The sequence below is a fragment of the Tupaia chinensis genome, unplaced genomic scaffold (assembly GCF_000334495.1).
Source record: "Tupaia chinensis unplaced genomic scaffold, TupChi_1.0 Scaffold143728_1, whole genome shotgun sequence".
NCBI lineage: Eukaryota > Metazoa > Chordata > Mammalia > Scandentia > Tupaiidae > Tupaia > Tupaia belangeri.
In genome coordinates, this window is record NW_006203577.1 from 1,175,479 (window position 1) to 1,199,383 (window position 23,905).

At 46.3% G+C, this 23,905-nt stretch overlaps 1 protein-coding gene and 1 pseudogene across 6 annotated transcripts in view; one reads left to right on the top strand and one right to left on the bottom strand.

The window, feature by feature from the left end:
• Window positions 1–23,905, bottom strand: part of BCL2L14 (BCL2 like 14) — a 42,835-nt gene that overhangs the window by 2,695 nt on the left and 16,235 nt on the right. For all 6 annotated transcript variants that reach the window (XM_014582680.1, XM_027766835.1, XM_027766834.1 and 3 more), the window contains 4 exons: window positions 14,653–15,095; window positions 7,718–7,843; window positions 4,472–4,542; window positions 542–808 (listed from right to left, as the gene is read on the bottom strand). In XM_014582680.1, coding sequence (XP_014438166.1) covers window positions 542–808; window positions 4,472–4,542; window positions 7,718–7,843; window positions 14,653–15,088 — 900 coding nt within the window. In that variant the 5' untranslated portion in view covers window positions 15,089–15,095. The remainder of the gene's footprint in view (window positions 1–541; window positions 809–4,471; window positions 4,543–7,717; window positions 7,844–14,652; window positions 15,096–23,905) is intronic.
• On the top strand, window positions 10,696–10,792 carry LOC114005388 (uncharacterized; annotated as a pseudogene).

Genomic DNA, 23,905 nt, shown 5'->3' on the forward strand with positions numbered 1-23,905 from the left:
TAGGGAAAATGCTGTTTTGACTTATAGCAAGTAATTAAAGATACCGTAGGCAGACGTTTTGCTGTTTTCTTGTTTGTTGAAAATGTCAAAATAACTGGGTCAAAGCAGCAGTGCCAAAAGGTCATGAACCCTGAATCTCTGCGTGAGGACCAGCCCCAACACCCTGCCAGTATTTTTGAGTGCCTGCCCTTGTCTCACTTCAGACTTCTATTGCCTGAAAAACTTGTGAAAGCAGAAATTACAGCTTTGGAAACAGTTTATATGTCGGCAGCTCCTCATTTCCTGTTGTATCGGACCAATTTCTCCCTTCCCCCCCACAGTCATACCCCACATACCCGTGGGAGCTCAGTAAATATTTATCGATGATGGACATCATTGCTTAAAATACTTTCCCATCAGTGGGGTCTATCTCTTGCCACTCAAGTGTCCTAAACCCATGAGAAGTGCTTCACAGCCATGTTCCCTTCAACAAAACCAAAAACTTCCCATCTCATTTTTTCTGGGTTCTGAGAAGATACACTTTTTAATGGGATCCACTTACCCATCCACCATGCAGCTGGACCCAGGGCGAAAAGTTCTCCTTTAGGTACTTGGTTCCAAAGCCCAGCACCCTGTTCATCGGGTGGTTGTCGATAGCTGTGAGCTTGGCCATGACGTCTATTGCAAGGGCAGCCTTAAAGCCTTGAGCGTTGACCTCCGATTCTCCCCTGGTGTCCACACCCTTTAGGAACTGGTCTGTGATGGTCTTGAAAACAGAGTAGGACAGCCCATCCGGGAAGCAGCTTATCAAAGTCTTGTCTTTCTTTAACTGTGTACAAGAAGACAGGCATTCAGTGAAGCAACTTGGCCCAGTGAAGCAGACAAAGGTCTCTCACTTTCTCTTTCTTTCTTTTTTTTTTTTTTTTTTCTAATGGGTACATGTGCTTGCTGGAGAAAGAGAGAGAAGGACAGTGAGAAAGCACCCCCTGCCCCATAGAGGATGGCCATGCAGTATCCTTTCTCCATTTCTCCTTTTGGAATTTTGGGCACACACGCACATGCAACCAGAGTGTTTCTCAGGCCATGGAGTCTGGGATTTGAACTGCACAGTTGGCCATATGGGATCCAGTTGCCTTAAGCACCACACCACCAGCTGTCCCCAAAGGGCACTCTTTAACTCAAATATGAACTATTGAAACACTTAGCGGAAAGCTTTGGATTCTGGTCTCCTCCGTCATGGTACAATGTCCTGCAGAACCAGACTGAGATGGACCTGCTCTGTGAATGAATTTCACTGGGACAAATAAGTGACCAACTGGAAAGTCCATTCACTAAACATTCAACACACATTTCCTGAGCACTTAAAATGAACAGGTACTATGGATAATCTTAAGACTCAGGTCCTCATTCGAGGGCCCCATAGTCTAATGACAATTGTAAAACAGCACTAAATGCTTTGCTAGAAATAGTGTAAAGAACAGAATCTGGAGGCCGGCAGGTGGTATGGTGATTTAGGCACTGGATTCCCACATGGCTGACCACAGTTTGCATCCCAGACCCAATGGCTTGAAAATCATGCTGGGTGCATGTACATGTATGTGTGTCTTAAATCCCAAGAGGAGAATGGAGAAGAAGGGATTGTGGCATGGCCATGCCTCCTGAGGGGTGATTTCTCACTTTCCCTCTCTGTCTCTTTCTCTCAGGAGCACACACACACACACCTGATGGCAAAAACCTAAAAGCAAAACAAAAAAAACATCTGAAGGGTGGCAATCACCATCTTGGCTCAGACCCTTGTCCTACCTCTTAGCTGTGCAATCTTGGGAAGTTTACCTTTTAGGTTCAGTTTTATCATTTGAACTAATAGGATGATAGTACCTATACTACAGTGTTATTGCATGAAACACTTAGCATAGAGCTGGGCATGGAGGAGGTGCTCTGGGAATAATTTTTTATTTGAGAGAGAGATTTTTGCTATATGGTGCAGTGTGTGCACTCACTGGAGAACAGAGAGACAGAAGGCAAAAAGTCACCCCCCCCCCCCAGAAATGGCCATGCCACAATCCCGTCTCCATTCTCCTCTCAAGATTTTGGACATGCACACACAAGTACCAGCGTGAAGTTTAAGCCACCTGGTCCAGAACTTGAACCATGGTCTACTACATAAAAGTCCAGAGATGCAACCATTACATCATCTGCTGGTCCCAATGTTCATTTTTTTAAGACACTGCAGGAGCACAGTGGTTCATATTAATTCAAACATTGCAGTGGACTGGAAGAGTCATCTACCGGGTAAACATGTAAAAGAGACAACAAGCACAGATTCTACTGATACATCATTCATGTAAAATATCACCGAGAGCATCACACAAAGCAAGGTTTTTGAGAGTGAAAAATTGCAGGGTGGGGGGAAGGATAGTCTCTTTGTGACCCAGGGTCACCTTCACACCACCCCATTGGTCACTGCAACTCACGCCTATAGAAACCAGAAAGAAGTTGCCGTGAGAACCACAGAACCCCAGAGCAGTGAAGGATCCTCGAGGACATCTAAATTATCTCTCCCAGTTGGGAGACTGAACTGCTGCCTGGTTATTGGCATCTACTTGTAATTCTTCTAGTGACAGGAAGGGCATTTCTTCAGAAGGCAGCCCCAAATGCCAGAAAGTTCATTCACACATGGGGCGAAATCTATTCCCTTAACTTCTACATCCATAATGTTAGTTCCAGAGAAACAGGCTTGTCTTTAAACTCTGTTCTTCTTCTTCTTTTTTTTTTTTAAGAGATTTTTGCTCCAAGGCATATGCATTCACTGGAGAAAGAGATACAGAAAGCAAGAAATCACTGCAATCTTATCTTCTCCATTGTCCTCTCGGGATTTTGTGCACACACGTACATGTGCCCACCATGAGTTTTTATTTTCTTTTAAAGAGAGATTTTTTACTATAGAGCGAGTGTGCTCACTGGAGAGACAGACAGTGACAAATCATCCCCTGGAGGAATGGCCATGACACAATCCCTCTCCTCCATTCTCCTCTTATTATTAAGCCTGAGTTTTAAAACTGCCATACAATCCCTTCTCCATTCTCTTCTTGGTATTAAGCCTGAGTTTTAAACCGCCAGGTCCAGGATTTGAACCTTGGTTGGACACGTGGAGGCTCAGGAACGTAACCGTTACACCATCTGCTGGTCCCAAACTCTATTCTAATCTTGCGTCCTAGGCCCTGTCTACTCTCTACTTGTGGCCACAAAACTAACATACCTCCTTCTCTTTTGTTTAGTCCAATACCCCCCATTTACATACAGTTTCTCATTCTGCACCCTGTCCCAGGCCCCTTACCCTCCCAGTCACCATCCTCGGAGCACATGTCTGGCAAAGCTGTTGTACCAGGAGCCGTGAGCCTAGGACAGAGTAGGATGGCTGACTGGTTAATGCTGTTTCCCCATCCCGCAAGAAGTCCTTTAAAGTCCTTCAGGGCCAGGTTCTCTCCCCATGGGTCCTGGCGAAACAATGACTTGGATTCACAGGCTGGACTTTGATTGACAGACCCTCAGGACTACTCTGTCATCTGTGGGTGATGGACACAGAAAGAGATGGCATCTAGGGAACCAGCAGTTAGCATAATGGCTATGTCGCTGGACTCCCACGTAGTCGACTGCGGTCCACATCCCGGACCCGGTGGCTTAAAACTCACGCCAGACGCATGTGCGTGTGTGCCCAAGATCCCGAGAGGAGAATGGAGGAGAAGAGATTGCGGCGTGGCCATCTCCCCTGGGGGGTGATTTCTCACTTTCTGTCTCTATGTCTCTCTCTGTCTGGCAAGCGCACGCGCCCTATAGCGAAAACCTCTCCAAAAAAAAAAAAAAAAGAAAAGAAAAAAGAGATGGCATCTAGAAAAGAAGCCCTTCTGACCGTGTTGGGGGTGTGTAGTCTCTTTACCTGGAGGCAATTTCCACTTGTTCCTGATTGGAAAAGTAAGTTTAAACTTCTACATAGAAAGAGATCTACTAGTCAGACTAGCCCTGCCTTTCTGGCTGAATTGCTAAGAGACCTTGAACAGGAAACAGTCCAGCAACTCTAAGAGAGACTTCAGAAGGACTCCAGCCTCTGAGTAACTACAGGACACAGATAGCCAGGCTGCAGAGCAAACGCAAGAGTCTAAACCCCAGTGAGGATCGATTACATGGGGAACAAGACAGTTCTACTCAGCCAACTTCAACGTACTGGTGTCTTTTCTTGCAATAACAAAGTTCCAAGTTTAGTTTCCAAAAATTCCAAGGAGGCTCCAGAAAGTTTAATGATGTTTTCCAAAGTGATTCATTTTTGAGATGCGGCCAGCATGAGGAATTTTGACTCCAAGGCAAATAAAATGTAGGACCAAGTAGAAACCTGAACTTCGAAAAGGAGTAATATTGCAACCCGAAGTGCAATTCATTCTTGTGTGCTAGTGCATGGGCACAGACAGACATCGCATTCGTCCAAGGACCTTCATACCTCTTTTGCCAACTGATCCCCTGTGTATTTCAGCAGCTCAACAATTCTGGCTATTATTTGGTCTTCTCCATCTGTCAGGGGAAAATTCCAGTTATTTATTTATTTTCCCCAAGGGAGGCAAAAATAACATTAAATTTCCCCAGTGGCAACGTTTGTGGCTTAGTTGGTATCAAGGAATACGTGTCCTTTCTATGTCTTAGCTAATAAGTCTTACCTTGCCTCTTCTGAACCAACACAAGCCATTCCCGGACACTTTTACCATTCCCTTCTTTCCTCATTCCTCCTCTTTCTTTGCTCAGCTCCCCAGTTCTCACCATGAAATCCAACAGACTTGTCTTTTCATTCTATTTTCCATGAACTTTTGAAGCCCCTTTGTATTGGAACAGGGGAGGTTGAGTATAACTTTTTTTCCAAGGACTTGTTAACAGCTTGGCCAGTTCCATAGTGTAGTGGTTAAGTGCTTTGCAGTGGTGGGAGCCAGATCTCACATGGCTAGCCAAGGTTCAAATCCTAGCTCCAGTGACTTGAAAAATATACCAGGTACACATATGGGTACATGCCCAGGATACTGAAGGGATGGGCCAAAGGTCTGTGTTGCGACTATATCCCCTCGAGGGGGTGCTTTCTCCCTGTTCTCTCTCTCTTTGTTCCATACATATGCCCTCTAGCATAAAAACGACGACAAAAAAACTTGCTAACAATGAAACATGAAGAAAACGGTCATTGTCATAGAACAGGATCCAGAGGAAGGCCCAGTACTGAGAAAACAGTATTTTTTACTTACAGTCTCTGACATGATGGCATCTTCCATTTGTCCCAGATAAGGAGGAAAGAAAGACCAGGGAACTGAAGTAGCTGCTCCCAAGAAAATCCCATGAAGGGCCAGGTAAGAGGTATGTGGGAGATTTGGGCTCGAGTTACTAGAGAGGAGAAAGAACTTGTGCCTCCATGGTGCGTGTGCAGTTTTGACTTGGTGCCACCTTCTCTGTGGAACAGTTGCTGTCACAGGGCTTGAGTGTTAGGGCCTTAACTTTATTCTGTCTGCAAAATACACAACCTTTGCCATCAAGTGTCACCACTCTGTTCAGCAGATGGCAAGGGCTTCTCCTCTCCTCTAACTCCTTGCTCGAAGCCTCTGTGGACATTCGTGACACCTATAGTACAACAGGGGGCAGACAAAGCCACCACTATGCCTTTGAATGAAGGACTTTTTTAAAAACTTAGTTTTAATCGCCAGAGGATGCATGTGCTCACCCAAGAGAGACAGAGATGGAGAAAGCACTCCCAAGAGGGGTGCGGTCATGGTATAGTCTCTTTTCCTCCATTTCTCCATCCTGTTGGGATTTTGGACATGCACTTGGCATATTTTCCAAGCTTCTGGGGCCAGGATTTGAACTGCAGTTGACCATGTAGTATCTGACTCACTTAACTACTAGGCTACAGGGCAGGCCCTGAAAACTTTTTAAAGTATATTTTAAAACTCAATGTATAATAATTGTACACAACCGTGAGAATACAGTTTGATTTTTACAGTGTGTAGAAATTCATTCTGCATAATTTGCATACCCATCACCTTGACCAATGGACGTTACTTGTGGTAGAAACATTCAAAATCCTTCCTTTTGGTTACTTTGAGATACACAAAAGCTGTTGCCATCTGTATTCTTCTGACTGTATCCTACAGCACTAGACATTATTCCTCTTATCTATCTGCAGTGGTTTTTTTTTTGTTGTTGTTGTTTGTTTGTTTAGTTTTTTTAGATTTTTGCCATAGGGCACCTGTGCTTGCCAGAGAAAGACAAAGAGAAAGCGAGAATGAGAAAGCCCCCTCCCCCCCAGGGAGAATGGCTATACTCAATCTCTTTTCCTCCAGTCTCCTCTCAGGATTTTGGGCATACACACCCACATGCTGGCCTGATTCCCAAGCAGCCAGGTCTGGGACTCCAACCATGCACTTGGCCATGTGGGATCCAGCACCTTAACCACCATGCCGCCTGCTGGCCTCCCATCCATGTGCAGTTTTATTTCTGTTAATCAGCACAGATCTCTTTCCCCACCTCACCCCCAACCTTCTCAGCTCTCAGCAGTCATTCTTCAGACCTCTTCTCTATGAGGCTGTATGTTCAATGTCCACACATGAGCGAGAACACGTGGTACTCCTCTCGGTGCCTGACTTATCTCACTTAATATGAAGTCCTCCAGGCTCACCCATTCATCCTCAAATGGCAGGATTTCTGCCCTTTTAATGGCCCAATAGTATTCCTTTGTATATGTATACCACATTTTCTTTATCCTTTTGCCAGCTGATGGACGCTTAGGTTGCTTCCCTATCTTGGCTATTGTGAATAGTGCTCCAGTCAACACTGGTGTGCAGATATTTTGTGACATACTGACTTACTTTCCTTCAAATATTTACCCAGTAAAGATTGCTAGGTCATACAGTAGTTCTACTTTTAGGTTTTGAAGAACTTGCCCTGTTTCCCATAATGGCTGTGCTGACTGCATCCCCACCAGGAGTGTAGCAGAGCACGAGAGAACTTTGCCTTGTTCTTTGGGTGCTGCACACCCAGGAGCCCTCTGCCTCACACCCTACACCAGAGACTTTAGGGAGACAGGGCATTGGTGAGGAAAGGTGGGACCAAGCAGCTCTCCTGTGGCACTTGCTCCTGCTCCTCTCAGTTCCCTCCTCAAAGCCTGGAGTTCTCATGGCCTGGCGGGACCTGTCGTTGTAGCTGTTGCCATAGTTTTGGTGACAGCTGGCCCAGTCTAGTCATTTCCCAGTTCTGCTCTGTGTGCTCTCCAGGGCTGGAGTCTGACAGCCCCCTGCTTTTCCACCAGAGCTCAAAGAAATTGAGGAAGTCCCTGGGTTGATACTCCAGCTATTTCCAGTGTACTCTTGTGAGCAAATTGGTCCAGGGCCACCAGCAACACAACCAGTCTGATAGTGCGTGTTCCCCTGTGGACAGGGCTGGATGCAGGCTCTGTGTGAACTCCTCCCCTAGAAGACGACTTTTCTTTTGACTTAGTAGTGAGCTTGCCATGTTGGGTCCACCCACTGGAGTAGCCCCCTTGTCTGGGGCTGGTAGATCTACCTAGAGCTCCCTGCCTCCAACCTGGTCTGCCATCCCCTTAGTCCAGGTTGGCAGAGACTCCCAAGTTGCAGAGCTCTGAACTGAACAAAGACATACCCCTCATATACCTCTGCCTGGCAAACGGCACAGCGCGAACACTCCCAGGATGGTTTACCTTTCTGAGAACTTGCAGCTTCCTGTGTGACGCCCCCTCCACGGAGGCGAGTCAACTTTGGTGGTGGCCAGGAGTAAACAATTTCAGCAACTCGGTTGGCAATGGAAGCCGCTTTTGGGTCCTCAACTGAAAAGAGACAAAATGGTGCTGAGAGGCCTTTCCCAGAAGAACTTCTTTTGGCTCATTGCTGTACACAGTTGCCCAGATGTCTAGAATAACCCAGAATGAGAGGACTGCATATGTGTGTTGGGGGGTATCATTCTTCAGGAAGCACTGGCAGTTGCCGGCTGGGGCTGGGGGACAGGAGGAATACATAGAGGGATGACGATCATCTTGAAACAATTGCCCTCTGAACTCTCTTCTCAAAGTCTTGTCAATTACAGCCCCCATTCCCCTTTGCAAGGGAAGAACCACAGAGGAAATAAACACTTATTCCTCTGCTTGAGGGATTGCTCATTGTACTTTTATTTTTTATTAGTTTTTGGGTGGGATGGCCTTAATATCTTGGAGAGTTGGCCCCTATGTGCATAGAAGGGCATTCAGTAGTTTGACAAACTTTTGGGGTTCAGTCACTGAGGAAAGAGAAAAAAATCTCTCTTCTAGGGCCTCATTCATTACCCAAGTCCATCATCCAGCAAACACCCAACTCTCCTTCCTCGTTGAATTCCTCATCTCTCTCCTCCATGTCTTCTGGAAAGCTTTTAGTTAATGCTTAAGATAATCAAGGATGCTCGGAGTACATCCTGTGGCCTTCAAGAATTCATAATCCAGAAGAGTTCTGTCATGTATTTACACACAGAATTATAGAACAAAGCATTTGGATAGGAAGGCTGCAATGACATTGGCTTCTTGACTTTCAGCTACTGGTTATAAAAGACAAGCTCTGAGACCAACAGGTGGCATGGTGGTTAAGGTGCTAGACTTCTACATGGCTGACCATGGTTTGAGTCCCAGACCCACTGACTTGAAAAAATCATACCAGGCACATGTGTATACATGCTCAAAATCTCAAGATAAGAATGGAGGAGAAGGGATTGCGGTATGGCCATCTTCCCAGTGGGTGATTTATCACCTTTCCTCTCACTGACTCTCTCCATCTGTCTCTCTATCTCTGGTGAGTGCACACACCCTATGGCAAAAAATTAAATTAAAAAAAAAAAAGACAAAAAAAAAAAAGACAAGTTTTGCCCAGATTTGGGGTAGGGTAGAGTGGGACGGGCAGGTGTGTGGTTGAGTTGATGGGCAGTAACATTTTCATTGAAGACTTGTCACTGAGTTCTTAACTTTCAGAGGCTTCTCCAAGTTCTCTTGAATACCACCTGGAGCAGCTGAGTTGTATGGCGCAATGTTTGAAGAATGATACCGGTTAGTTCACAAGGCTTAGAGACGGTAACAGACTCTGGCCACAGGGCTGGTGTGCCCATGGAACCCCTGGACTTTGTAAGTCATGACAGATAAAAGTGGAAAGGCCTGGATCCTGGGAGGGATTGTGTCACATGAGAACCGGGGGTCGGGGACTGTCCAGGTGGCTTCTGGTCCCTCCCCCGGCTCCCTTCCCAGCATGACAACTTCAGTGCCCCTCCACTTTACCCCTCTGGCCAGACACTGGAAGAACCACAGGAGACAATGGCTGTTGGTAACGCCTTCCAGAAGAGGCACCTGGCTGAAAATGTTGTATTTTTCATACTCAGGACAAAGGGTTTGAAAACAGACCAGGAGTGAATTAGAGAAGAGAGGTCAAGGAGAAAATAGTTGCTCTCCCTTTCTCATTTTAACAACTGAACTGAATATACTTTCCACTTTCCAATCACCTATTGGTGCTCTCTTGTCTCCTCTAGTGCGTTGACCACCCACGGCCTCCGGGAAGGAAGTGGCTGAAGATGGGATCTCAGAGTCTGGGGGACCTTCCCTTGCATGTCCTTAGGAGACGGGAAAGGGAGGCTTCCATCTGCCCCTTCTTTAGCCTGAGTAGCCTGTCTGGATTGATCAGCATGTGGCTCTGCCCACCTTGTGCACTAAGAAAGCTGATGAAGGTGCTGAGGGCTGTCCCTCTGCATCCTGGCCACCACCCTCATCCCAAGCTCCATGTGCCCGGGCAGCCACTGGCAGGCCCAGAAGTGCCCAGTCTGGCTCACCGTGCACAGTGTTTGGAGGTCTGTGAGGCTGTGGGTGTCCAGTGAGGGATGCAGACGAGATATGTGGGAAACCCAATAAGCACACATTGTAGTTAAGATGAACTGGCTCTAGTTATGATTTCCATTTTGAATCTCTTAATTTAAGAAATGAAAAAAGAGGAGCTGGCAGGTGGCGTGGTGGTTAAAGCACTGGACTCTTACATGGCTGACCATGATTCAAGTCCTGGACCTAGTGGCTTGCTTTCTCCCTTTCCCTTTCTCTCTCTTTCTCTGTCCCTTTCTGGTCAAATAAAAAATTAAACTAAATAAAATAAAATAAAATAATTTTTGAAAGATAAAAGAAAACAGATGGCCAGCAGGTGGTATCGTTGTTATGATGCTGGGCTCCCACATGGCCAATTACAGTTCGAGTCCTGGACCCAGCAGCTTGGGACTCATGCCAAGCATGTGTACATGCATGTCCAAAATCCTGAGAGGAGAATGGAGAAGAGATTGCAGCATAGCCATCTCCCCTGGGGATATCTCTTTGTGTGTCTGGTGAGTGCGTGCCCTATAGCAAAAATATCTCTCAAAGAAAGAAAGAAAGAAAGAGAAAGAGAGAGAGAGAGAGAGAGAGAGAGAGAGAGAAAGAAAAATGATAAAAGAGTCCTTTCTTGTCAAACTTGGTCCCATCTGCAAAGCTAGGGAAATTTGGATCAGGACAGGGAGAGGACAGAAAGACTGCCCATCCTTTGGAGTCTATTTTGGGGGTCCCTGGGGGGCCAAGTGGAGGAGGCAGGCCTGGGTAGGTGCCTGCCCTTCAGCCTTGGCCTGAGGCATGTGCCGTAAAGAGAGGGAGCGGATGTAGTCGCTTCGGCAGCACGTATACTAAATTTGGAACAATACAGCATGGCCCCTGCTCAAGGACGACACGCAAATTCGTGAAGCGCTCCATATTTTTTCACTGGAGTTGTGTTCTGGTGTCAGTTGGTGACTGTAGGGACATTACAGTGCTGTACACTGTTCCTCAGTCTAGTGTGTAGCCCGAGGCCACCCAGAATGGCTCTAACCAATTTTGACTGGCTGTTGGTAAGCAAGCACTGAAAAATAAATCAAAGAACTACAATATATCGTAACTTTTGTAAACCTTGTTTTATGGATAACTTTTCGATTTTCACAAAAGGTTGATATATTTCAGTATTTTCAATACATCAGTGTTAATTTGGGGTTGGCAGAGATAACTTAACCATCACGTTTTGGTACTAATAACTTTATTGCTAATAAAGTTATTGAAATGCAAAAAGAGAGAGAGAGAGAGATGGAGAGAGCAGAGTCTGGGAGCACCTTCCATGTGGTGGAGACTGCTAATTCCCACTCAGTAAATGTCTTCTTCTTCCTGAGTGACAGGACCCTGGAACGTGAGGGGCAGCAATGGATCCAGCTGGAAAAACTACATTTCCCAGCCTCCCTTGCAGTGGAGAGCGGTCAGTAGATATAAGGAGACACCACTGAGAATAGATTCAAGGAAGCTCCCTAAAAGGAAGCTGATTTTCTAGAAAGAAGGCAACTGTGTCCTTCCCTCCTGTTTTCTTTGGGCTTGAAATGTAGACATGATGGCTGGAGTCTCAGCCGCCACTGTGGTATATAAGGTGACTTCAAGGATTGAAGCCATTAGCTGAGGGATGGCAGCATTGCCAGAAATCCCTAATAACTGTGTAGCCACCCTATGGGACTGAGTGGCCGAACTCTGGTCTTCTTTTATAGAAGAGAAAATAAACCCCTGTATTATTTAAGCCACAGTTCCTTGGGTTTTCACTAAATATTACAGGACCTAATTTTCACGATACTATTCCACAGGTAGTGAGTCATAGCTGTGAAGACACAAAAGATTCACAAGTAAAAGCGTCTGGGCGGGCAGTTTCTAAAGTGGGTGTTAGCATCCATCTCTCTCACTAATAGACTTTTTATTTATTTATTTATTTATTTTGGGAGAGGTTTTGGCTATAGGACATGTGCACTCACCAGAAAGACAGGAGACAGAGAGACAGAAAGCGAGAAATCACCCCCCACCCCCAGAGGGGATGGCCACGCTGCAGTCCCTTCTCCTCCATTCTCCTCTAGGGATCTTGGGCATGCATAGACACACGCCCGGCGTGAGTTCAAGCCATCGGGACCGGGACTCGAACCGCAGTCGACTACATGGGAGTCCAGCGACATAGCCATTACACTAACTACTGGTCCCTCTCACTAATAAACTTTGATCTTGGGACATGACCTCACAATTCCCATGTAAGCCTGGATTCCAAGTCTTGGAAATGACAACGCAAAGCTAAATTGAGTCCTTTTATTAAAAGAACCCAGGTGAGGGCCAGTAGGTGACGGGGTAGTTAAGTCCCATGTCACTGAATCTGCAGTTCCTGTCCTGAACCTGGCAGCTTGAAAAACACTGTGGGTGCTGTGGATGTGTGCCCACAATCCTAAGAGACGGATGGAGGAGAAGAGACTGTGGCGTGGCCATCTCTCCTGGGGGTGATTTCTCACTGCCCCTCTGTCTTTCTCTGGTGAGCACATAACGGCCTGTAGCAAAACAAACAAACTAACAAAAAAAGGAAACAAACAAAACAAAACAAAATAAAAAAAAAAACAAGAAAACCACAACCACACCAGGTAAAAACCAACTGCCAAATTCTGGCTTCGTACGTGGCAAACTAGAAACAGAATGCGAGGGCCCCTCGGGTTACACTCAATAGAAGGCCCACGATGAACACAAACCACATAACTGATTAAACAGGAGAGCGAGGAGGAAGGTGAGAGGAGAAATGGTGCAGATGTGTGATTGAAGCAAAGCCTCCTTGGAGGTAATCGTTTCTACTTCTCTAGTCACACGTAGTTATTCAGCCATAGATAGCGCTCAGCTACTCAGCACATCAACCCATTGGCTAAGTGTTTTTTGAACTTCATTTTTATGCTCAATTTATATAAACCTTTCTTTCCCCACCAATAAAAGGAGGAAAAAAACTTCTATTACAATTTTTTTTTTTGAATTGGCAGGCCAGCCGTCAAAATTTTAGCAAAGAAAAAAAGTCAAAAGATACTTCAGTAAACATTGGAATACAGAATGTCATTTAACTTGAACAAAGCCAGAAGGTTAAAGTCTGTAAAAAAGGTGGTCCCATTGCCTAGTGAGTAAGAGAGCTGAATCCTACATGGCCAATTGTGTGGTTCAAATCCTGGCCCCAGTGGCTTGAAAAATGTGCTGAGCATATGTGCATATGTACCCCAAATCCCAATAGGATGGAGAAATGGAAGAGAAGGAATTGCAGTGTGACCATGTCCCACTAGGGGGTGCTTTCTCCCTCTCCCTCTCCGTCTCTCTCTCTCTCTCTCTCAAGAACATGCACAAACTGGCTTATAAACAAACAAAGCTGTCTGCGCCTCCAGGTAAAGTCCACAGTAAGCAGAAAAGCCTACTTCGATGCTACCCATGTTCTGTAAGCTCTGGAGCTCAGATAGGACTCTCAGCAGAAGGACTTTGCCTACCACAGCTGAGCAAGGTGGAGAGGAAGGTGGGAGGAGAAGGGAGGGAGACGGACAGTAAGGAGCCTCAGCTGGATACTTGAAAGGTTAAAGCCCCGGATGATGACCTGGGTTTAGTTGAGGCCCTGCCGGTCACCAGCGTGTCCCCTTCAGCAAGCCCCTTCTGTGGCACCCTCATTTCCTGACATCTGTGTAATAAGGTTCCCAGGTACTCCTGACCCTAATTCCCCTGTCCTACTCTTCTGTGAGTCCGATGTGAAGTGAACCCGCCCTCGCCACAGTGAATGATCTAAAGCTGTCCATGTCAAGGGAGTCACAGTTTAAAACTGAGACATTGCTGCCACCTGTTGACTCACTGTTGACAAGTTCCCCGGGGCCAGTCAAACCCAGCAGGAGCAGGGCTTTCTTCTCAAATCTAGGCATCAGAAACTGGGCTGTGTTGCAAGGGAAGAAAATGTGTAGGCCAAGGTTTGTGGACTAAGGGCAACCGTCAATATTAAAGTTCTTTGTGAAAATGTTTTATTCAATACAATTTTGTCTCACTGAGGAAGATGTTTATTAAAATGCTTCTCATTTATTTATTTAACTGCCAGAGGGTGTGTGTGCTTGCCAGCGAGAGACAGAGAAAGAGAAAAGAAGAAAGCACTGTCTGTAGAGGGCCGTGCTCACTCTGTGCTCCCTTCTCTTCCATTTCTCCGTCCTGTCGAGATTTCAGACACACATACAAATGCACCTGGTGTGTCTGAAGCCACCAAGGCTGAGATGTGAACTGTGGTCAGCCATGTGGGATCTGGCTATATGGTCAGTCCTCACTTGTTTTTTGGTTTTGGTTTTGGTTTTTAATGGGTTTATACTTTGAAGTTTATTTTCACATATAATTATCCAATCCTTCTATAAGCTCTAAGAGGTAAGGACAGTGGTCCACCCCCAAATACAGGTGGAAATACAGACGCCCCGAGAGATGAGCTGACTTACCTTAGGAAGGCCTAAACAAAGACCTCTTTCCTCTCTATTGGACTTGGGGACAGAGGATTCGGAATTTGGGAAGTGAGCTTATTTATAGACGGTGGAGCCTGAAACCAGTTCCATTACTCTTCCCTGCCGCCATCCTCGCTGCTGCTGTCTTGAGAAGAGTAATGCGATTACTATGGAATACTACTGAAAGTTGGAAAGCGAAGGCAAAGCCATGCCTAAGGCCATGGTATTAGATGGGAGGAGCACCACCGAACACACGAAGAAGGGAAAGTCTGGGTGTAGGCGAGAAAGGACCCCCCCACAGCCTACCTGCATGCTCGACGCGCTGCTCCACGTTGGAAAGAGACCTGGGCCACTGCTGATTGGTTAGGCCCTGAAATTCCATTGTCCTTGGACCCTGAGTATGGGCCACCGTAGGCAAGCTCTGCGACTCTTCCTCCTTCTCCAATACCCCAAAGAATGTTCTCCAAGACGACTTTTTCTTGGCAAGGTTTACGGGCTTCTCGCTGGGTCCACAGTGTCTGGTAGGCCATGGCACTTGTGTCCATGACTCGTTTGTTGACCAACTGGTCAGTCCCTTCTGGGACAGACTTCTTGTTCTCAGCAGCTTCGGCGAGAAGACATCAGGGGTATTCTTGAAGACGTGGTGCCTGACATAGAATGCCAGGATTTTGAATTCTAAGCTGTTTGGGTCATCATCATCCAAGGGGACTTCCTCCAGGTCATACATGCTGGTGCTGCACATGTCGGGCCTGTAAAAACCATGTCCACACTGAGCCCTTCTGCTGTGGGCCCTTCAGTCTCCACAGGTCAGGAAGGACGGGTGAAAACTCCATAAGCATTTATTGGGCATTGTTTCTCTTTGTACTGGGCAACTGGAAGGTAACCAGAGATGGAAAAGCCACCGTCTTAAGGGGATAGGAAGAGAGTCCTGAGTGTAGGTAACTCAAAACACAGAGAATGAGCTAAGGCTCTAACGGAGATGTGGAGGGCCAGGTAAAGGGAGGCAGGAGGGACAGGCCAACTTCAAATACAAGGCAAGAGAAGGCTTCTTGAAAATAGAAGGTTTAGGGAACCAGCAGTTAGCGTAATGGCTATGTCGCTGGACTCCCACGTAGTCGACCGCAGTTCACATCCCGGACCCAGTGGCTTAAAACTCACACCGGGCGCGTGTGCGTGCGTGCCCAAGATCCCAAGAGGAGAATGGAGGAGAAGGGATTGCGGCATGACCATCCCCCCTGGGGGGTGATTTCTCGCTTTCTGTCTCTATGTCTCTCTCTGTCTGGCGAGCGCACGCGCCCTATAGCGAAAATCTCTCTCAAAAAAAAAGTCAGGTGGTAAGAGCAGATAGTTCCCACTAATTCCAAATGAATTATTTGAATGGACATGAAAACTGAGGGTAAGAGAAGAATGCACTTAAAATGATCTAGACTTTCTGTATGGCCTGGGTGTGTGTTGCTGTTTCATTATTCTACCAACCAGATTGCTCCAGATTCATTTTTATAGCCATGAAGTTAGTAGAGCAGCACTGTATTTGAATTTATATTGCTGTAAACTAAGCCAAAAGTAAGCACAGTCCAAAGCCATAAATATTAAAATCCTCATATGTTCTTTGTCTTGGTGTTTAGAGGAAGAACCTTTTCTAATTCTTGCTGATCATCATGAGATAAGGAAAATTAGCACTGATGGCTCCAACTACACACTTTTAAAACAGGTATGATGTTTTCAGTTATTTTATATCATTTGATATGGGTACTCCAGGTACGCATTAGCACTGTCGAAATACCTAACAATTATTGATAGAATTTAAGGAGCACTTGGATACACACATGTTTATATACAACCTTCAATTTGATTATGACGAGCAGATGATGCTCCAAACGTGGAAGAATACAGCATGTCAAAGGAAGTAAAGATGACAAAGAATAAGAAATGCAGGGAAAACAAATATATGAAGAGAAGCTAGATTAGAAAAAATATAAAATTCTATTTTATGTTATTCTGTGAATTGCCCAAATTGTTTTGTTTTGTTTCCCTGTTTGGCATTTAGAAGGGAAGTAAATCTGAGCTTTACTGTTCATAGAACCCTAGCTTTTATAATTTGGAACCAGCAAAAAAAAAAAAAAGGAACTAACATCCCGGACCCAGTGGCTTAAAACTCACACCGGGCGCGTGTGCGTGCGTGCCCAAGATCCCAAGAGGAGAATGGAGGAGAAGGGATTGCGGCATGACCATCCCCCCTGGGGGGTGATTTCTCGCTTTCTGTCTCTATGTCTCTCTCTGTCTGGCGAGCGCACGCGCCCTATAGCGAAAATCTCTCTCAAAAAAAAAAAAATAGAAGGTTTAGACCAGTGGGTAGATATTGGGCTAAGAACCAAATGGACAGAGGGTAGACTACTGGGGAATTCGGGATTTTTTTGTTTACTTATTTTACTTCTTGAGAGAGAGAGAGAGAGAAAGAGATATTCCTGACATGGTCTTGCTGTGCCACTGTCCACCCCTCACCCCATTTAAGACACTCAGGATTATTGGTGCATGCCCAGAATGCTTCCGTTCCATCTGGGGCCTGAACCTTGGTCTTCCACACAGCTCCAGTATGGCAGAGCGGCATCCTGCCACTGCTTATACCATTATGAACTGGGCCAGGATGTGTTTGACAGGTAATCAAGGGGGTTAAAGGACTTTTTGGGAGAGGGCAGGTGAGCAAAGGGAAGGCTAATGGAGGGGAAGAAAATGTCTGGGTCCCCTGACCCTTGCCTTCTGCTGTCCCTTCTTCCTTCATCCTCTGCCTTACTCTCGGGTTTTCTTCTGTCTCTTCCTGTGTTTGGCATTGCATGTAAGCTTTCATCTGAGAAATGCCTCCTGCCATTGTTTGTTTGTTTGTTTAGATTCTTGCTATAGGGCATGTGTGCTCACTGGAGAGACGGAGAAAGAGAGAGATGGAAAGCAAGAAATCACCTCCCAGGGGGAATGGCCACACCACAATCCCTTCTCCTCCATTCTCCTCTCAGGATCTTGGGCATGCACGTGCATGCGTCCGGTATGAGTTTTAAGTCACCAGGTCTGGGACATAAACATTATGCCATCTGTTGATCTCTATTATTATTATTATTATTATTATTATTTACACGTTCGAAAAACTCTGATGGAGGCAATAGGGAGCTCTTCAAAGTGTTGAGTGATTGATCCCAGCCATGTGTTAGAATTCTCAGAAGGGGCTGGGATGCCAGGGAGGAAAGCCTTTCCTCTTTATTTCCATAAAAATAACTGAATTAATAAAATAAACTAATTCTGTTCAATTTTTCTTGCATAAGTTTTTACAAAATAACTCCCTTTCTGATTTCTTGCTAGGAATCTAATAATGTACTTTTTCTTTTCCTAGTGTATATTAAGGACTACATTTTCCTTCCTGTCTCAAATGCCAGAAAGCACAGATCTATCCACTCTCACTGGATTGATATTTTGATGGCAGTGGTCATTGGAAAACACTGGGGTCATGTCTAATGTCCCGAGTTCCAATGGTGGCCGCGCCAAGCACGCAGGGCAGGTCCCTCCACCTCGTGGAACCTGAGCTTCTAGTAGGTAATTGTAAGTACTAACCTAGCCAGCTTGCAGGGATGCTGTGAGGGTATAAGATCATGTGGGAGAAGACTCAGCATAGAACCTGGCTCAGAGTGGTGACTGTCATTTCTTTTCTAGAATAATTGTCATCCTAGGCATTTTGGTTCTGTCTTTGAGGTGACTTTTTATTTTATCTTTTGAAGTTTATTTATTTCTTAGAGAGGTATACCCCCAACAGGGTTTATTTATTTATTTTTAAGAATTATTTTAACTTTTTATTTATTTATTTATTTATTTAAATTTGACCAGAGAGGGACAGAGTGAGAGGGAGAGAGAGAAGGCAAGCTGTCAGGTGTGGGGACTTGAACCATGGTCAGTCATGTGGGAGTCTAGCGTCCTCAACCATCACGCCATCTGCTGCTCCCCATAGGATTTTCACACTGTGATCCCACCTTAGCCAGTCAGGACCATGGGCAGACATGTGCATGTCCAGTATGTACAGAGAGACCTCAGGACATGAACCTGGAACCTACCCATAACAACCTCAGCATCATGGAACATTATTACTGCTGCACCCGATGTGGCTTTTAACCACATTCCCTTCCCTTACTGATCCTAGTTTAAGGCTGTTTGGGGCCAGCCCTGTGTTCTCGTAGTTAAGGGAGCCAGATCCCACATGGCCAACCACGGTATCAATCCTGGCCCTGGTGGCTTAAAAGACATGCTGGCTCAAGTATGTGCCTGAAACCCCAACGGGATGGAAAATTGAGGAGAGGGGATTGTGGCATGACCACATTCCACTGGGGAGGGGTGTTTCTCCCTCTCTCTCTCTCTCTCTCTAGTAAGTGCATGTACCCCCTAACAAAAACACACATACACACACACACACACACACACACACACACACACACACACACCCTCTTGCCATGTATGTGGGTGTGATGATACGTAAGCTGTTATGACATTGATGGGTTCAACGAGCATGATCCTCCTTTTCTTCCTGCAGTCACACCAGAACCATCTTACAAAGAAATGGGATGCGAATTGCAGACAGGGTTTGATGCCCCATCCCGATGCAGACATACTGTGCAGGGCGTCTGCAGGGTGGATGGCCAAGGGGTGGCTCAGCTTCTACCTGGTAGTGTCTGTGGGCAAGTCACTTGAGCTTTTTGGTCCTGAGTGTCTACCTTGCTAGACTGAGGGCATGTGGCAGACGCTCTCCCTGGTTTTGCTACTTGAAGGAGGTGGCAGGGGCTGAAATGACTCTGCTGCCTGGTTTACTCTTCCTGCCTCCATCCTTGTCTTTCTTAACTGGAAGTGGCTGGCAGATCTGGAAGCCGTTCCTCTCAGAGCCTGCTCCTTGACCAGACCCCAGCGAAGCAGTGATTCCTGGCCAGGTGAGTTCTGATGGAGGTAAGGCAGGGAGGGACTATGAGGGTCAGGCCAGAGCAGTAGGTGAAGAAGGAGGGGACAGAAATGAATTTCTCAAAGGCCCAGCTGCCGTGATGCAGGTAGGAGGCTACTCCTGTGTGAGACCAGACCAACTGGGAGGCCCGGATTTGGCTCCTGGATCAACCTGAATATGCCAGGCAAACCTGAGCCTATAATCCTGGCTGGCTGGGAGGCTGCAGAAGGACCCTGATAAATATTTGTTTCTCTCTTGTGGAAGAAACATAAGGAAATGGATTTCTTGGTGCAGCAAAGGGCAGAGTTATAAAACCTGACACACTAACTGTACGCTCAGACATGAGGTCTTCGAAGAGTTCGTGGAAAATATGTATTACGAAAACACTGCGTGGGCTTCATTTTTACTTTTTGCACCAAAATAAGCTTGTGTTTTAACTCCATCTTTCTCACGAACTTGAAGTCTCCTCATACATACACAACGTCCAAGCCCTACCAAACCTCCACTTATCGTGCATATAAACAAATGCTGAGGGCCAGGGCATGGAGTGGGCATCCAGACCTCTGTCCCTCCTGTTTCCTCACATATCTGTCCTATTCGAGTGCTTCCACGAGCTAACCCCCAGAGTTTGCACTCACAAGGGTGAACCTTTTGCTCTGCCAGGACAAACATCAACATCTCCTCAAAGTGCGTGCTCCTTCCTGTTGCTCCACCTGGGCCCCTCCCCCTCCTCGCCTCCCTCACCTCCCCGTGTGGGTTTTCACGGGGCACCAGACCCTCTCCTCATCAGCGCAGGGCACAGCCACGCCTGTTCCGCCTCTAAACACATCGGTGTCCCTGCGGTGCCCCTCGTCTCCACTTTCCTGGCCCAAGGTACCTTCCTCTGTCCTTAGACCACTGCTAGAGCTTCCGCTTCCAGTCCAGGCTCCACCCAGCAGCCAAACAATCTCATGCTGGTGTTTGGCAAAAGGACTGGCTCAGAACAACAGCATCTGAACCCAAAGACCCATTAGCATCGCTACAGCTGAGACAACCACTTTGTGCCTCCTGAGCCCAGAACACTGGGTCTGACTCTGATCAAGCCTCTGGATCTGTCAGTTTACAGAAAACACAGAGGCTATAGAAACAAGCTAAAGTCCACAGGAAGTGACTATCCCAATTCAGTGTGTGGTAAATTTTGCAAGATGGACGAGCCAGTGACTTCAAGAAATCAATAGCATAAAGAAAGGTGAAGAGGAGGAGCTATTACAAAAAGAGACCTAAGAAATATATCAACAGATGCAATGAGTGAACCTTCTTTAGATCCTAATTCAAACACATTTACTGTGTAAAGATGTAGCTGATTTTGAGATAATCAAGGAGATCTGAACATGATGTGTGTTTTCCAAATCATTGAAGAAACAGTGACGATCTTGTTAAATGTAGTAATGTTGTTACAAAGTACAAAAAGTCGTGGGAAAATGAAATTAAAAGTAAGAATTTAGGGCTAGCCCTGTAATCTAAGGGTGCCAGATGCCACATGGCTGACCATGGTCCCAAGTCTGGCCCTAGAAGGTTAAGAAACCTGCCGGGTCCATGCCCAAGCCCCAAATCTCAACGGAAAAGAGAAAAGGAGAAGGGACTGTAGTGTTACCATGCCCATTGCAGGGTGTGTGTGTGTGTGTGTGTGTGTGTGTGTGTGTGTGTATGTGCTTTCTCTCCCTCTCTGTGTCTGGTGAGTACATGCACCCTCTGGCAATTAAAAAAAAAAGTGCGATCAGCAGTTGGTGTAATGGCTATGTCGCTGGACTCCCATGTAGTTGACTGTGGTTCAAGTCCTGAACCTGATGACTTAAACTCACGCTGGGCGCGTGTGTGTGTGTGCCCAAAATCCCTAGAGGAGAATGGAGAAGAAGGGATTGTGGTGTGGCCATATAGCCCCTGGGGGGGGGGGGTGAGCACACACCCCCTATAGCAAAAACTCTCCAAAGAAGAAAAAAGAATGAAAAAAAAACGCACGTTAAAAAAAAGTGAGTTTACTTTAGTGTGGAAGATTTGAAATCCATGCAGCTTTTTCATAACACACATTTTCCAATAACTTTTTTTTTTTTAATTTTGCTATAGGACACGTGTACTTGCCAGAAAGACAGGGGTGGGGGGAGGGGGCAAGGAGAGGAAGGGAGAGAGAGAGAAAGTAGCCCCCTGGGGGGATGGCCATGATACAATCCTTTCTCCTTCATTCTCCTCTTGGGATTTTGGGCACACATGCACACATGCCTAGCGTGGTTTACCAGCCACCACGTCCAGGACTTGACAGTTGGTTATGTGGGATCTAGCCATCTTAACCATCAAGCTAAAAAGTTCTAAGAAGACCTTTTTTTTTTTTCTTTTTTTGGAGAGGTTTATGCTATAGGGCGCATGTGCCCCCTAGAAAGACAGAGAGGGAATGAGAGATAGAAAGCGAGAAATCACACCCCCCCGGGGGATGGCCACGCCGTGATCCCTTCTCCTCCATTCTCCTCTTGGGATCTTGGGCATGCATGCACTTGTGCCCAGTGTGATTTTTAAGTCACCAGGTCTGGAACTCAAACTGCGGTCGACTACATGGGAGTCCAGCGACATAGCTATTATGCCAACTACTGGTCCCTAGAGGCCTTTTTGTATGTATACACACAGACATTATACTGTAAGATATGATGACTGAAATTTTGTCTGGCTTTCCCTTGAATGGTACTGGACACATAGTAGGTGCTCAGTAACTATTTGGTGAATGAATGAATGAATGATTGTAGGGTTGCCAGCTAACATACAGGACACCTAGCTAAATTTGAATTTCAGATCAATAATTTTTAGTATAAATATGTTCCAAATAAAATAGTATAAACTAAAAACATACTTTGTTTTTAGTCAGTCTTAACTGGGTGCCTTCTACTTTTATTTGCTAAGCCCAGCAAGCCTATGACTGAAAGCTGTAGCGAGACACGCCACGCCCTGAGGTATGGGTGAGTGAAGAAAGTGGCCAAGGACTGAGTCTGGGAAAATCGAGATGAGCAAGACAAAGAACTCAGAGAGTGAGCCTAAAGCGGGTTATGTGGCCAAATTACGTGTCACGCATTTGGGGTGAAGGAGGCGCAGGTAGGCAACAGATAGGAGTTGGGATTTCTCAAGAGAGACTGGCTGAATGTTTATACGAAATCATAGCCTAAAGTCTGAGAAGTAATTTTCTGAGTTTTCATTTATTTATTTAGTTTGGTATTTTGTTTGTTTGTTTGTTTTGTTGCTATAGGGCGCATGCGCTTGCTAGAGAGAAACAGAGATCACCCCCAGGGAAGATGGCCATGCTGCGACCTCTTCTCCTCCAGTCTCCTCTCTAGGTCGTGAGCATGTAAACACAAATGCCTGAAATGATAGTCAAGGCTCAGGGCTCAGGGCTTGAACTGAGGTCGGCCATGTGGGAGTCCAGTGCCTTAACCACCATGCCACCTGCTGGCCCCATTTCCAATTTTTTTTTCTTTTTTTAAATTCAAAGCTTGTCTGTAAATTGGGAAGCTCAGGACACTGCAGGCAGAATGCACATTCTGGTCCTACAGGAGTGTCCTTGCGTCAGAGAGAAACTGTGCTTTGAAGACATTTTAATGTAAGTTAAACAACAACAACAACAAAATACCCTTCTCAGTGCAGTGTAAGGACTTCACAATCGCACATGTGCATGCATGGGTGAGTGTCGGAGAGGAGGGTCTGACTTAAGCATTGAGTTTCCTGCACGATGACTTAGGAGCAACCTAAATCAGGCCAGGATGGAGCACACTGTCTCCCTATTCTACAGAAGAGATTTCTATTGTCTTTTTTAGGCTCGAAAGGAACTGGTGTTTGGCCCACCCCACAGGCCAAGCCAAGGCTGAGGGGGAAGCTGAAAGAGCAGCCCTGCTCAGGAAATGGCCAGAAACAAGGCCACCCTCACAGGGGAGGCAGGAGGAGCTGCTGAGCCAGAGCTGCGAAGGAGAGGAGGTGGGGCAGACTGTGTTTAATGAGCGTAGTTTTCTTTTTGCTGGTCCTCCTTACAGATGGAGGAGGGGCTTGTCAGCTCAGTCTTACTCAAGGCGGTCACCTGTGAGTCGGCTGCGCAGTGAACCCATTCAGCTCTCAACTGTCCCTACTGCAATTTACCTTACAGAAATGGAGCCCAACTTTGGGATGATGGAACCGTAAACCATCAGTTTTATGTTTCTGTTTGTGGATGCCCTGGATGGAGGTCCCTGAGTCTGGTTTAGAACCTTGAGGGGAAATTTTCATTTCAGAATAAGGCCTGGGAGGCTGATTCCACTTCAGCAGTGCCCCGACCCTGCTCTTGTCACTGTGATGGTATTTACACGGATGTCGTATTTACATACTCTCTCCTTATCAATAGCAAGCGTCCACTCTCAGAAACGAGGTCACAGAACCCAAGGTCAAGGCCCCTTTGCCCTTCCTGGGGCTTCTCTGTGCATCGGCCAAGGTCCCCCAGCACCCCCGCCCCCGGGTGTCCTTTAGGAACGCACGCAACTTGTTCGCCTGTTCTGAGGCATCAGCTGGGAAGGCCAACGGCAGGGAGCACCGAGAGTGTACTACGGCCTACAC